The 15,414-nt window shown below is 41.1% G+C and overlaps 2 protein-coding genes across 2 annotated transcripts; both read right to left on the reverse strand.

Annotated features, from left to right (window-relative positions):
* Positions 1 to 2,902: 2,902 nt before the first annotated feature.
* LOC139410973 (chemokine-like receptor 1) lies at positions 2,903 to 9,910 on the reverse strand. Its single transcript, XM_071156712.1, has 2 exons — positions 9,741 to 9,910; positions 2,903 to 7,401 (listed from the first exon to the last, which is right to left on the reverse strand). Exon 2 carries the CDS (start codon positions 7,371 to 7,373, stop codon positions 6,333 to 6,335), a length of 1,041 nt encoding a protein of 346 aa, XP_071012813.1. The 5' UTR covers positions 7,374 to 7,401; positions 9,741 to 9,910; the 3' UTR covers positions 2,903 to 6,332.
* Positions 9,911 to 10,252: 342 nt separating this feature from the next.
* Positions 10,253 to 15,014, reverse strand: LOC139410974 (chemerin-like receptor 1). Its single transcript, XM_071156713.1, has 2 exons — positions 14,893 to 15,014; positions 10,253 to 11,332 (listed from the first exon to the last, which is right to left on the reverse strand). Exons 1-2 carry the CDS (start codon positions 14,947 to 14,949, stop codon positions 10,340 to 10,342), a joined length of 1,050 nt encoding a protein of 349 aa, XP_071012814.1. The 5' UTR covers positions 14,950 to 15,014; the 3' UTR covers positions 10,253 to 10,339.
* Positions 15,015 to 15,414: the final 400 nt, after the last annotated feature.

The following is a 15,414-nucleotide window of genomic DNA, read 5'->3' on the forward strand; positions in this document are numbered from 1 at the left end:
CGGAGTGTGGTGTCAGGAAAACAACCTCACACTCAACGTCAACAAAACTAAGGAGATGATTGTGGACTTCAGGAAACAGCAGAGGGAACACCCCCCTATCCACATCGATGGAACAGTAGTGGAGAGGGTAGCAAGTTTTAAGTTCCTCGGCATACACATCACAGACAAACTGAATTGGTCCACTCACACAGACAGCATCGTGAAGAAGGCGCAGCAGCGCCTCTTCAACCTCAGGAGGCTGAAGAAATTCGGCTTGTCACCAAAAGCACTCATAAACTTCTACAGATGCACAATCGAGAGCATCCTGGCGGGCTGTATCACCGCCTGGTATGGCAACTGCACCGCCCTCAACCGTAAGGCTCTCCAGAGGGTAGTGAGGTCTGCACAACGCATCACCGGGGGCAAACTACCTGCCCTCCAGGACACCTACACCACCCGATGTCACAGGAAGGCCATAAAGATCATCAAGGACATCAACCACCCGAGCCACTGCCTGTTCACCCCGCTATCATCCAGAAGGCGAGGTCAGTACAGGTGCATCAAAGCTGGGACCGAGAGACTGAAAAACAGCTTCTATCTCAAGGCCATCAGACTGTTAAACAGCCACCACTAACACTGAGTGGCTGCTGCCAACACACTGACACTGACTCAACTCCAGCCACTTTAATAATGGGAATTGATGGGAAATGATGTAAATATATCACTAGCCACTTTAAACAATGCTACCTTATATAAATGTTACTTACCCTACATTATTCATCTCATACGTATATACTGTACTCTATATCATCGACGGTATCCTTATGTAATACATGTATCACTAGCCACTTTATACTATACTATGCCACTTTGTTTACATACTCATCTCATTTGTACATACTGTACCCGATACCATCTACTGTATCTTGCCTATGCTGCTCTGTACCATCACTCATTCATATATCCTTATGTACATATTCTTTATCCCCTTACACTGTGTACAAGACAGTAGTTTTGGAATTGTTAGTTAGATTACTTGTTATTACTGCATTGTCGGAACTAGAAGCACAAGCATTTCGCTACACTCGCATTAACATCTGCTAACCATGTGTATGTGACAAATAAGATTTGATTTGATTTGATTTGTTGTCAAGAATGCTAGGGAGTGGTGCGCGCTGTGCCCGTCTCCGGAGTCTGACCAGAAGACCGCCTCGTTTCCCTCTCTTTCGGAGTCGTTTTTTTGGGTCGCTGCATAGGATCCACTCCGTTGTCCTGTTTGTAAGGCAGAACACAGGGTCCGCGTCGCGAAAAACATATTCTTGGTCATACTGATGGTGAGTTGACAATGATCTTATATTCAGTAGTTCTTCTCGACTGTATGTAATGAAACCTAAGATGACTTGGGGTACTAATGTAAGAAATAACATGTAAAAAAACAAAAAACTGCATAGTTTCCTAGGAACGCGAAGCGAGGCGGCCATCTCTGTCGGCGCCGGAAGTCACTATTGAACTCATTACCTGTATACCTGTATAAAAGACACTTGTCCACACACTCAATCAAACAGACTCCAACCTCTCCACAATGGCCAAGACCAGAGAGCTGTGTAAGGACATCAGGGATAAAATTGTAGACCTGCACAAGGCTGGGATGGGCTACAGGGCAATAAGCAAGCAGCTTGGTGAGAACGCAACAACTGTTGGCGCAATTATTAGAAAATGGAAGAAGTTCAAGATGACGGTCAATCATCCTCGGACTGGGGCTCCATGCAAGATCCCACCTCGTGGGGCATCAATGATCATGAGAAAGGTGAAGGATCAGCCCAGAACTACACGGCAGGACCTGGTCAATGACCTGAAGAGAGCTGGGACCACAGTCTCAAAGAAAACCATTAGTAGCACACTACGGGGTAATGGATTACAATCCTGCAGCACACGCAAGGTCCCCCTGTTCAAGCCAGCGCATGCCCAGGCCCGTCTGAAGTTTGCCAATGACCATCTGGATGATCCAGAGGAGGAATGGGAGAAGGTCATGTGGTCTGATGAGACAAAAATAGAGCTTTTTGGTCTAAACTCCACTCGCCGTGTTTGGAGGAAGAAGAAGGATGAGTACAACCCCAAGAACACCATCCCAACCATGAAGCATGGAGGTGGAAATATCATTCTTTGGGGATGCTTTTCTGCAAAGTGGACAGGACGACTGCACCGTATTGAGGGGAGGATGGATGGGGCCATGTATCGCGAGATCTTGGCCAACAACCTCCTTCCCTCAGAAAGAGCATTGAAGATGGGTCATGGCTGGGTCTTCCAGCATGACCACAACCCAAAACACACAGCCAGGGCAACTGAGGAGTGGCTCCGTAAGAAGCATCTCAAGGTCCTGGAGTGGCCTAGCCAGTCTCCAGACCTGAACCCAATAGAAAATATTTGGAGGGAGCTGAAAGTCCGTTTTGCCCAGCAACAGCCCCGAAACCCGAAGGATCTAGAGAAGACCTGTATGTAGGAGTGGGCCAAAATCCCTGCTGCAGTGTGTGCAAACCTGGTCATGAACTACAGGGAACGTATGATCTCTGTAATTGCAAACAAAGGTTTCTGTACCAAATATTAAGTTCTGCTTTTCTGATGTATCAAATACTTATGTCATGCAATAAAATGCAAATTAATTACTTAAAAATCATACAATGTGATTTTCTGGATTTTTGTTTAGATTCCGTCTCTCACAGTTGAAGTGTACCTATGATAAAAATTACAGACCTCTACATGCTTTGTAAATAGGAAAACCTGCAAAATCGGCAGTGTATCAATACTTGTTCTCCCCACTGTATGATGCATGCTGTTTTGCAACTGCTGGGTGACTAATGTAATTACATGCACTTTTTCAATAAACTGTTCATGGCATACACATAAAGATGGTTGGACACAGGAGTTTGTTTATGTCACATGACTTTTAATTATTAAATACATTAAAACAAGTGTACATCAATTAACTTTCTATTTCTTTCTATTTCTTAAAACATTGGATTGAATCAGAAAAAGGCAGAAACAGTCTGCTGCAGAATTACAAATGCAATTCAGTTAGAATGTGACAATGCTCTTTCCGCTTCCCAGTTAAGTTCCTTTTAACAAGCAGCTTCTCTTTCTGTGGTTTACCATAAATAATTACAAACATGGTCGAATATACAAACAACAGGGGTAGGCAGCCCTGTTCCTGGAGTGCCACACATATAACAGGATGTTGTTACAACTAGGCACCACACCTGATCAACTGAGCTAATTGATAAGTTCAGTGATTGCATAAATTCAACACACATGGTCTTCCAGGTCGGTTAAATCAAAAGCATGAAGTGGCTGCGGCCCTCCAGGACCAGGGTTGCCTAACCCTGCAACACAAGATCCTAGCCGATTCATCTTATTCATCAGATAAACTAATTAAAGAGGTAGATTGAACAGAACAATGATTGTGTTTTTACAAATACATTAACAATTCTAACTTCCAATGAGTTCACATTAATCAAGTCACACAATGGTTGTGTGAAATGTGTTGTCCATGTGTTGTTCACACGTAAACACAGGACTCTCCAATATGATTCTCAGCTAGGGTATTTAATAACACTTGACTTTCAGTGTCACAGCAGATGATCTGACAGATGGTGAGGTGGGATGAATTACATGTCATGGTACAAATCTGATTGCATAGAAACCTGTCCACAAGCTGGGTGATATATGGCAGGAAATATAAATGAATAGTTTTGTTCCAAAACACAATATCCAGCGATCCAGACGACCACAAATTATTTGTTTTGGATAGGGCTGGACGTTATGTTGTGTATGGATGTTTGCAATAGCTGAGGCAGATGTATACAGTGCATTTGGGAAGTATTCAGACCCCTTGACTGAAAGTATTCAGGCAACTTGACTTTTTCCACATTTTGTTACGTTACAGCATTACACTAAAATTCATTAAATTAATTTTTAAAAGCAAAATCCGTTTTTTAGAATTGTTTGCAAATGTATAAAAAAATGTCAAACTTATTTACATAAGTATTCAGACCCTTTGCTATGAGACTCGAAATTGAGCTCAGGCGCATCCTGTTTCCATTGATCAACTTCCTTGAGATGTTTCTACAACTTAATTGGAGTCCACCTGTGGTAAATTCAATTGATTGGACATGATTTGGAAAGGCACACACTTGTCTATATAAGGTCCCACAGTTGACAGTGCATGGCAGAGCATTGAGGTCGAAGGAATTGTCCGTACAGCTCTGAGACAGGATTGTGTCAAGGCACAGATTGGGGAAGGGTACCAAAACATTTATGCTGCATTGAAGGTCCCCAAGAACACAGTGGCCACCATCATTCTTAAATGGAAGAAGTTTGGAACCACCTAGACTCTTCCTAGAGCTGGCCGCCAGGCCAACTGAGCAATTGGGGAAGAAGGGTCTTGGTCAGGGAGGTGCCCAAGAACCTGATGGTCACAAAGTTCCTCTGTGGAGATGGGAGAACCTTGCAGAAGGACAATCATTTCTGCAGCACTCCACCAATCAGGCCTTTATGGTAGAGTGGCCAGATGGAAGTTATGCCTTAGTAAAAGGCACATGACAGCCCACTTGGAGTTTGCCAAAGAGGACCTAAAGGACTCTCAGACCATGAGAAACAAGATTCTCTGGTCTGATGAAATCAAGATTGAACTCCTTGGCCTGAATGCAAAGCAAAGGCTGTAGGAAACCTGCACTATCCCTACGGTGAAGCATGGTGATGGCAGCATCATGCTGTGGGGATGTTTTTCAGCGGCTGGGACTGGGAGACAAGTCAGGATTGAGAGAAAGATGAACGGAGCAAAGCACAGATAGATCCTTTATGAAATCCTGCTCCAGAGCGCTCAGGACCTCAGACTGGGGTGAAGGTTAACCTTCCAACAGGACAACGACCCTAGGCACACAGCCAAGACAACGCAGTAGTGACTTCGGCGCAAGTCTCTGAATATCCTTGAGTAGCACAGCCAGAGCCCGGACTTAAACCCAATCAAACATCTCTGGAGAGACCTGAAAATAGTTGTGCAGCGATGCTCCCCAAAATGTATTCAATCCATTTTAGAATAAGGCTGTAACATAACAACATGTGGAAAAAGTCAAGGGGTCCGAATACTTTCCAAATGCACTGTATATACACTGAGTGCACAAAACATTATGAACACCTGCTCTTTCCATGACATAGACTGACCAGGTGAATCCAGTTGAAAGCTATGCTCCGTTATTAAATTAACTTGTTAAATCCACTTCAATCAGTATAGATAAAAGGTTAAAGAAATATTTTTAAGCCTTGAGACAATTAAGACATAGATTGTGTGTGTGTGCCAGTCAGAGGGTGAATGGGCAGGTCAAAATATTTAAGTGCATTTGAACAGGGTATGGTAGTAGGTGCCAGGTGCACTGGTTTGTGTCAAGAACTGCAATGCTGCTGGGGTTTTCACACTCAACAGTTTCCCATGTTTATCAAGAATGGTCCACCACCCAAAGGACATCCAGCCAACTTGACACAACTGTGGGAAGCATTGGAGTCAACATAGGCCAGCGTCCATGTGGAATGCTTTCGACACCTTCTGGAGTCCATGCCCAGACGAATTGAGGCTGTTCTGATGTCAAATATTAGGAAGGTGTTCATATTGTTATGTACACCCAGAGTACACTTCAAAGTGTGTGAATAGTCTTTCTGCTCTTCGTACTGTGAGCAGTGTGACGTTCATTTCCTTTTAGAAGATAGCTTTTTTTTCAGCGGTAGGGATATGTTTCAGCTTAATTTACACAAATTACCACAATGAGGTCACAATGATTTCCCCACAAAAACATTTCCCCTCAAGAGACATGGCTGTCAAACAGGAGCATTTCCTGTTTTCACTGATGTCGTTGAACTTTGAGCTTGGTCACTCACTGAAACAAATGGACTTCTGCTTGTAAGATTAACATCTACAGGGACACACATTATACAGAGGTTATAATTATTAGGTTATTAGGTTGTTATTTCAATATGTCTAGTAAATAGGTTATAACCCTATGTTAGGTCACATCACTACAAAAGATCACTCCACAGCAAGGCCTCCATCGCATTCTGTATGTGAGATAATGACATTCAAATTGGTTGGAAAAAGTTACGGTAGGAAAATATACTGGAGCTCATGGGAGAAACATATCAAACAGATAGATGTTTTAACATGAGACAAAGGGCACTACTTGTGATTATACAAATATATGACAAATATAACTAGTCCATTAGATCATAAAGTGAAAATACACCTTACATGACATTTCTACAAGACAAAGCGTCTGCAGCCACTGAGGCCTTACCATCATCATAGAGATTTAGATGTGTGTGGAGGTTCTGCGGCTGCCCTCCATGGAGCTGGACCTGGAGAGGTAGCGGCTGGTGGTGCGGCCCTCCTCTCCGATGGCATTCGCCATCTTAGACAGTATGGAGCTCTTGAATTTCTGCAGGAAGTCATTGCCCATGAAAACATACAGCATTGGGTTGAGGAAACTGTTAGCTATGGCTACAGTAGTGCCCACCATAAGCCCAGCTCTTATAATCTCCAGGTCGTAGCTTTGGTGGTTCAGCTCAAGCAGTACAAAGACATGGTAGGGCAGCCAGCAGATGAAGAATGTGGCTATCAGGGCAGTCATAACTTTGAAGGGCTTGGAGGACTTGCTCATCATTCGGTTGGTTCTCAGTCGCAGGATGATGACAGAGTAACAAAAGATGATGATAAAGAATGGCAGCACAAACCCACCAATGAACCGACTCACTGCAATCATCTTGTGGCTGTGTTGGTCTCTGTAGTTATTGAAACACTTTCTCATCCCTAAATGGGTTTTGACGTCTCTGAACACTATGGAGGGGATGCTGAGGGCGACAGAGGCAACCCAGGCCAGAACCACCACTACAGAGGCCTTGCCCATGGTGCGGTGGTTCTGAGCCCACACTGGAAACATCACTGACACACAGCGGTCAACACTGATGATGACCAGGAGGAAGATGCTGCAGAACATGTTGAGGAACATCACAAAAGAGGTGAACTTGCACATGAAGAGCCCAAAGATCCAGTCTTTTGTCACCGTGTTGATGATGTTGAAGGGGAGACAGGCACAGAATATGAAGTCGGAGACGGCCAGGCTGAGGTACCAGGTGGTGTTGACTGTCTTCTTCATCTTGAGACCAGCGATCCAGATGACCACCCCATTCCCACAAACCCCCAGCAGGAAGATAACTACATTGACCACCAGGAGGGAGGCGCATGAAACTTCTGTGAAGCATGTCTTGTGAGTTTTGAAATCGAAATCATCGGGAGGAGTAACATTGTCATAGGTGTAATTGCTATAATCATATTCATATGTATAATCCTCCATTGTGTTGCAGTTATTTGGCTTGCAATCCCTGTGAAGATAAGATATTGTCGTTAGGAAATGGTTTTGATCACCCCCTTGTTCTCAACCCTTTACTTCAAAGTCTGTCTTCTAGCCATGGGTAATTTACATGTCTGTTTCTGAACATGTCCACTTCAAACAAATCTGAGGTGGTCTATTTGCCTTATACCGACCGTTAGGTCCAAAATGATTGGCACCCTGGATAAAGATTTAAAAAAGACTGTGTAAGATAAATAATACAAATACTGAGCTATATTGCATGCTCAATACAATTGCTCAGAGAAGGAGGATTTTGTTTAGAAGTAACAAAAGACATCTGAACATGGTAGGGGACAAAATTATTGGCACCCTTGTTTTCAGTACTCCAGCACCCTTCCTTGCAAGGATAACGACACTGAGCCATTTTCTAAAGTATTGTATGAGATTGGAGGACACATTGGGAGGGATCTTAGACCATTACTCCATACAGAATATTTTTAGATCTTTGATAGCCTTTGTCTGCTCTTATGGACTGCCCTCTTCAATTTAAACCAACGGTTTTCAAAGGGGTTCAAGTCCGGAGATTGAGATGGCCATTGCAAAATGTTGATTTTGTGGTTAATTAACCATTTATTGTGGCCTAGCAGAGGCAACCAAGTTTTTGGCTAAAATGTCCTGGTACACTTCCGTTTTTCGACGCCAAAGAGCTCTATCTTCATGGCATCTGACCATAGCACCGGTTCCAATGCCGTTTATCAAACTCCAGGCGGTGCTATGGTTAGATGATTTGAAGATAGAGTTCTTTGGCCACACACACCAGTGGTGGGTTTGATATAAAAAAAAACAGAAGCATATGCAGAAAGTACCTCATACCTACTGTAAAATATGGTGGTGGATCTTTGATGTTATGGGGCAATTTAGTTTCCACTGGTCCTCTTTTTATTATTTTGCATTTTTTTACTCGTCTTTTCCTACTACCACTGACTTTGCTGATAAATACTTTGAGGGCAAAGTACTTGCTATGATTGTGATATTTTGTTGTCTCACCTAGCTATCTTAAGATTAATACATTAATTGTCACTCTGGTTACGAGTGTCTACTAAATGACTAAAATGTCAAATCTAAACATAAAATTAGCAAATGTATAAGTGTAAAATAATGTAATTTTCTACAAAAAATGTAGCATACAAAAGAGCTCAGTATTTGCAACATTTTTTTAATCGTTTTTTTTTTTTGCCTATCTTTATCAAGGGTGCCAATACTTTTGGACCTGACTGTATGTGCTCATGATCACGTGGGTTGGAGTTCCAGGGCCATCGCTAGTTTGTCACAAACTCTCTCCTCACTATTCTCCTACTACCGTGTCCTCCCTCTCTTCAATGAAAATTGAAAAGGAAAAGGCTCAACGCTTGCTCACCATTAAAAACGTATCTTAAGGATCCGCCCCTTCTTTAAAAAATGTTCGCCTAAAATAACATACCCAAGTCTTAAGTCTTAGCTGCCTGTAGCTCAGTCCCTGAAGCAGGGATATGCATATTCTTGATACCATTTGAAAGGAAACACTTTGAAGTTTGTGTAAATGTGAAAGGAATGCAGGAGAATATAACATATTAGATCTGGTAAGAGATAATACAAATATATTTTTTGTACCATCATTTTTGAAACGCAAGAGAAAGGGCTAAATTAATTTTTCTAGCCCAGGCGCAATTTAGACTGGCCACTAGATGGCAACACTGTATGTGCAAAGTTTAAGAGTGATCCAGTGAAATATTGCATGTCTATTCAAAATGTTGTATCAAGACTGCCCTAACTGGCCTATAACTGGTTTATTCATACATTTTCAAGTTCATAATTGTGCACTCTCCTCAAACAATAGCATGGAATTATTTCACTCCAATAGCTACTATAAATTGGACAGTGCAGTTAGATTAACAAAAATGTAAGCTTTCTGCCCATATCAGATAGATACAGTAGATCTATGTCCTGGGATTTTTTTGTTTGTTTCTTACAACCTCATGCTAATCACATTAGCCTACGTTAGCTAAACCGTACCACGGACGGGACACCGATCCTGAAGAAGTTTTAATGTATTTTTAGAAAGTTAAAAACTTCACATTTTGGCTTTCATCAATGGCCTTCATCAATTTCTCCCTCTCCTCAATAAAATACTGATGTCTATAGGCCTACGTGAAAATGTAAGATATGTTTTGCAAGCGTTGAAAACATCCTCAATTACAGATGTATAAGATATTGCCTATATTCATTAAATCAGTACTTGACAATTATCCAAACAATTAATCTATAGCACAAACATAACATTAGATGATCTGAAACAATGGTTCCGAAATGAAGGAAAAGACAATAGCCTACCTTACAGACCAATTGATGGTGCTGACATGTCACTGTCCAGTGGTGCTTCTCAATTGATTGTCACTTGTGATATCCTAGCACTCCTCTCCGTTTTTGACCAATACAACAGCACTGGCTGACTGTGCAGTTTTCCAAACAAGGTCCATTCCACTCCACTACTTTCAGTACTCTATTTTGGCTTGGTAGCCCCTTGTTGTAAGTATTGTGTCACATTATGCCACACTGTTGGTGTCACATTTTTACTATGGCAAATTGGCAAATTTAATTGAAAAGAGGTATTTTCAGAAATGTTAATAGTTATGTGTTTCATCAAATCTTTACTTGGCAAGCATTTTAATTGAAAATAAACACAGGTTAAAAACAAGAAGTAATGTATGACCTCAAGAGGTCTTTATGTACAATGTGTAATTAATTATACATACAGTGAGTTGTTAACAAGACAATTTTATAAAGTATTTATTACAATTCATAAAAAAATATTTTAGATTTTGCATGATATCACTATTTCTAACTACATTTCAAGCTGTTCATAAATTGCAAATGGTGTTTACAGTATGTTGTTTTCCCAATACTGCTTAAGGATATTATCCTCCTTATGGTTAGCGTGTCAGGGATGTCATCTCCTTATCCTCATCTCTGTTGTCCTCCACCCGAGGGGGTCCTCTCAGGCTCTGTTCCTTCTTCTCCTGCCATATGCAGATGATAGGAGAGATGCAGCTGTTTAAGACTGACAGGGCAGTGGCCGGGGGCAATGCGTATGTGAACAACCTGCTGCCTGTTCCCATTGTGACTTGCAGCACAGAGAGACTAATGACAGGAGTCCAGCATAGGAAATGGGCAATAGTCACAGGTCGAATAACCTGTGGCCTCAGCTGGTTGTTTCCCATGCTGTTCATGCAGCAACAACTGACACATCTCGCACCCAAAGGGAGCAGCATCCCGACAATGAAGCGACAGATCAACACTGTCATCATTCTCTCCCTTCCCTCTTTAGACATCTGGGAGCTTCCAGTATAGCCATAGTCGTCAATGCAGACATGTCCATCGGCAGTGTACTGAACCTCCCTGGACAGTAGAGAGGGGGTACTCAGTATGGCCCCAGTGAACCAGGACAGCAGGACCATGTTGGTGGACATGCGGTGTTCAAAGCATCTAGGGACACTCCAGCACACATTCCAGAAGGTGATCATCAGTGAGACAGAAAACATGTTCATAAACATCACGTAGGACCCCAGCTTGCAGACAACCTTCCCAAATGTCCAGGAGAAGTAGTTCCAGGCAGTGATCAGGTAAAGTGGGGCGAAGAGGCAGAAGATGAGGTGGGTGACAGCCAAGCCAATGATTAACATCTGTTGACTCAGTTTCTTCTTGGACCTGCATTTTACAGTCCTGAAGATGACAGCAGAGTTGAGCAGCAGACCCAGCAGAATGTTGGCTGAGTACACTAACACATACATGTATCTAAAGCCAGCCTTCATCTGATACATCTCATAGATGACTGGGGACTGGGAAGGTATTACCACTGAATCATCGTAGTCATCATAGACTGATGTGTTGTGTGAGGCATCCATGATTTCTGTTGTTTTTTTACCCTAAATAAAAGGAATACAATGATTCAGTCAGAACAGGTTCTGTCTGTAATGACTGCATCTGCATGCTAACTAAAAGAACATGACATGCTATGTCCTTCCAGTTTTTCAGTAAATAATATTTAATAAAATAAAAACATGCATCTTGTACTGTAGGTAGGCCCATACTACAACTTGTTCAAGTTGTACTTGACCACTACAACTTTTTCTTAAGACTGGATGTATTCAATGTTGCAGCACATACAGTGCCTTCAAAAAGTATTCACACCCCTTGACTTTTTCCACATTTGCGACCCGTTTCAGGAAGCTAGGTGTATGAGCTAGACATATGTTGCATGTCACTACTTCCCAGGAGAGGCATTTGAAGCATGAAAACATTAATATTTTCAAAATATGTTTTTTTGGCTGAAATGCCTTCTGGAACATGTGAAATTTAATGTGCCTTAATAACAAATGTGTATGCCATCTGTAAATACAAATACTATTGTTAAATGACGAGCCTAAATGGTTTAGCAACGGAAAAAGACAGGAACCTTCCTGCTAGCCATGATTGGCTGAGATAATGGATGGGCTGGACACGCCGAGAGATTAGTTCGGATTGGTCTGCCATGTAGCATACTTTTGTCTATAACATGAGCGACTCAGTATGTGTAGATAATCCTTGCTACCACGGCTTTTTAGAACGATATAACGTTTGCCATGGAGAACTGCAAAAGGGTTGATACTACTCTCAACAATACTGCTGCCCTGAATTTAGCAGGGCAGCAATGCTATAGACAAAGATCAGTGTGAAAAATGACTTGACACAACACGGGCCAAACAAGTTGTCCAAACAAAAGGGAGTTAAAGGAGTTCCAGTCTGCCGTGAAGCATTCATCCATGTATGCAGGTAAGAATCTAGGTACATTTTCAGATATTATACATTTTTAATTTAGTCAGATAGTTGTTTCCATTGCAAATTAAAGTGTACTCTTAGCTAGCTAGCAAACATTAGCTTGCTGACTCGCTAGATAACCTTACGTGTATGATATGTGTAGTAATATTATTAATATCTCAGAAATCCATTTGCATTGCTAGTTATAGCCTAATGTTAGCTAGCTAGCTAACATTGAACCTAGTTGGTTAGCTTTAGCTACCTGCAGATGCATACTACAGCATTTCAGGGATGGTGGCTAGCTATGACAGTCCGTTTGTATTGCTAGTAGTATGGGTTGGGATTATGGTTCATTGTTTAACTAGCTAGCTACATGTTTAAACAAAAGTCCACTTTTACAGATGATTACATGACCCATCAAGTTAGCCAGGTGTGTCTGGGGGTGATTATGGCCATCTATTGTATTTCATGAGCATGTGTACATGTCAAGACAATAGTGACCCATCCACTTAGCTAGATGTGTGTGTGTGTGGGGGGGGGGGGGGGGGGGGTGATTATGGCATTTCTTTCACATGACCCATCAATTTAGGCAAGTGTGTTTGGGTAAGCATAATCTAATAATTATAAAATATTTATAAAATATTTTATTTGGACACGTATTTTTGATATTGCTACTATGCAAATATGCCAGTAACCATTTGACTGTAGCGTTTACAACTTCTGTATCCTGTGCATGTGACAAATACACTTTGATTTGATATAGTGTGTGTTTACCAGAGACGGTAATGTGAAGAAAAACATGACCTGCACCAGTGTCAGATCAGGAAACAGACCAAGGACTAAAAGTGTATTTTTTAGGAATTTTTCCTATTGTAGATTAATACTTTCACCCCTTTTAGTATTCTTTGGTTGTTTAAAATACACTACCTTACTCACTCTGCTTAGCACATGGCCTCACATGTGAATCCTTAAAGAGATCAGTGGGGCTCAGGCTTAAGAGGTTGTGAACGATGCTAAATAGGTGTAGACAACAAAGAGCTCTCCAGTAGATGTGTCAAAAAATTAAAGGGCCACTTTCTCAACGTAGGTTTACCAGTTTATAAACTTTCAAAGCAGAATTAAGTTCCCATTGTTTTGTAGCTCTGAGTTTATACTTTTATCCAATGTAAAAAAAAAACACCATTCCAAATTTTGCAACATAAGACTGAACCGAAGTGGTCGGGCACATTTTGTTGTGTTACAGCCTGAATTTAAAATGGAATAAATGTAGATTTTGTGTCACCTACACACATTATGTCAAAGTGGAATAACGTTTTATGGACATTTTTACAGATTAATTGCAAATGAAAAGCTGAAATATCTTGAGTCAATAAGTATTCAACCCCTTTGTTATGGCAAGCCTAAATAAGTTCAGGAGTATAAATGTGCTTAACAAGTCACATACTGTAATAAGTTGCATGTACTCACCCTGTGTGCAATTATAGTGTTTAACATTTAAAAAATGCATGACTACCTCGTATTTGTACCACAGTGGAGGCCGCTGAGGGGAAGACAGCTCATAATAATGGCTGGAACGGAGCTAATGGAATGGCATCAAACTCATGGAAACCATGTGTTTGATGTATTTGATACCATTCCACTGATTCCGCTCCAACCATTATCACAAGCCCGTCCTCCCCAATTAAGGTGCCACCAATCTCCTGTGCTGGACCCCACACATACAATTATCTGTAAGGTCCCTCAGTTGAGCAGTGAATTTCAAACACATATTCAACCACAAAGACCAGGAAGGTTTTCCAGTGACTCGCAATAAAAGTCACCTAATGGTAGATGGGTAAAAATAAAAAATAGACATTGAATATCCCTTTGAGCATGGTGAAGTTATTAATTACACTTTGGATGGTGCATCAATACACCCAGTCACTAGAAAGATACAGGTGTCCTTCCTAACTCAGTTGCCGGAGAGGAAGCACACTGCTCAGGGATTTCACCATGAGGCCCATGGTGACTTTAAAACAGTTATAGAGTTTAATGGCTGTGATAGGAGAACATTGTTGTTGTTGATCCATCCTCAGAGTGAAAAGAAGGATGTCTGTAGAGAATAAAATTATTCCAAAACATGAATCCTGTTTGCAATAAGGCACTAAAGAAAAACTGCAAAAAATGTGGCAAAGAAATTAACTGAGTACCAAGGGGCTGAGTACTTCTCTAATCAATATATATTAGTGTTTTAGTTATATATATTTTTGGGGACTAATGTTTGAATTTTTCTTCCACTTTGACATTACTATTATTTTGAGTATTTTGTGAAGATTGTTTTCCCCCCAAAATTACAATGAAATCCATTTAAAACCCACCTTGTAACACAACAACATTTGAGAAAAGTCAAGGGGTGTGAATACTTTCTGAAGGCACTGTACATCAATTTAACTTCACCTACTAAATTCATAACCTAGAACAAAACAATGCGTTTAAGAAAATGTTATACTAACTAAAAAGCCATTCCATTAAACAAGTTGTTTGTAGCCTAAGAGTGGCAATAGCAATGGTCCTAATTTCTGGAAGCCAACAGCTGACAGTTCAGACTGTGAGAAAGTTAAGAGGAACACACCAGAAAATGGTTGCATTTTACAGGACATAGACAAACACATGCTGTTGGTGTAAAGATTCCCACGGAAGTTAACCTTACCTTATGAAAAAGATTTAGAATATTACGTTGAGAAAAATAGCAGCTTCCAAATAGCATAGGAATGTGTTGTTATCATTTAGCTCCTTCAGGAATTTTGAACAAACATGAAGAGACTCGTCGACATTTCAGGAATGAAAGAAGGACTAGTTAAGAACCCAGTAGCGAATGGGGACTTTTCATCAAATCAAATCAAATTTTATTGGTCACATACACATGTTTAGCAGATGTTATTGCGAGTGTAGCGAAATGCTTGTGCTTCTAGTTCTGACAGTGCAGCAATATCTAACATGTTATCTAACAATTCCACAACTACCTAATACACACAAATCTAAGTAAATTAATGGAATAAGAATATATTTTGTTTTTCCATGTAAGTTGACTGAGAAGACATTCTCATTTACAGCAACTACCTGGGGAATAGTTACAGGGGAGAGGGATGAATGAGCCAATTGTAAACTGGGGATAATTAGGTGACCGTGATGGTTTGAGGGCCAGATTGGGAACTTAGCCAGGACACCAGGG

The sequence above is a fragment of the Oncorhynchus clarkii genome, chromosome 6 (genome assembly GCF_045791955.1).
Source record: "Oncorhynchus clarkii lewisi isolate Uvic-CL-2024 chromosome 6, UVic_Ocla_1.0, whole genome shotgun sequence".
Lineage (NCBI taxonomy): Eukaryota > Metazoa > Chordata > Actinopteri > Salmoniformes > Salmonidae > Oncorhynchus > Oncorhynchus clarkii.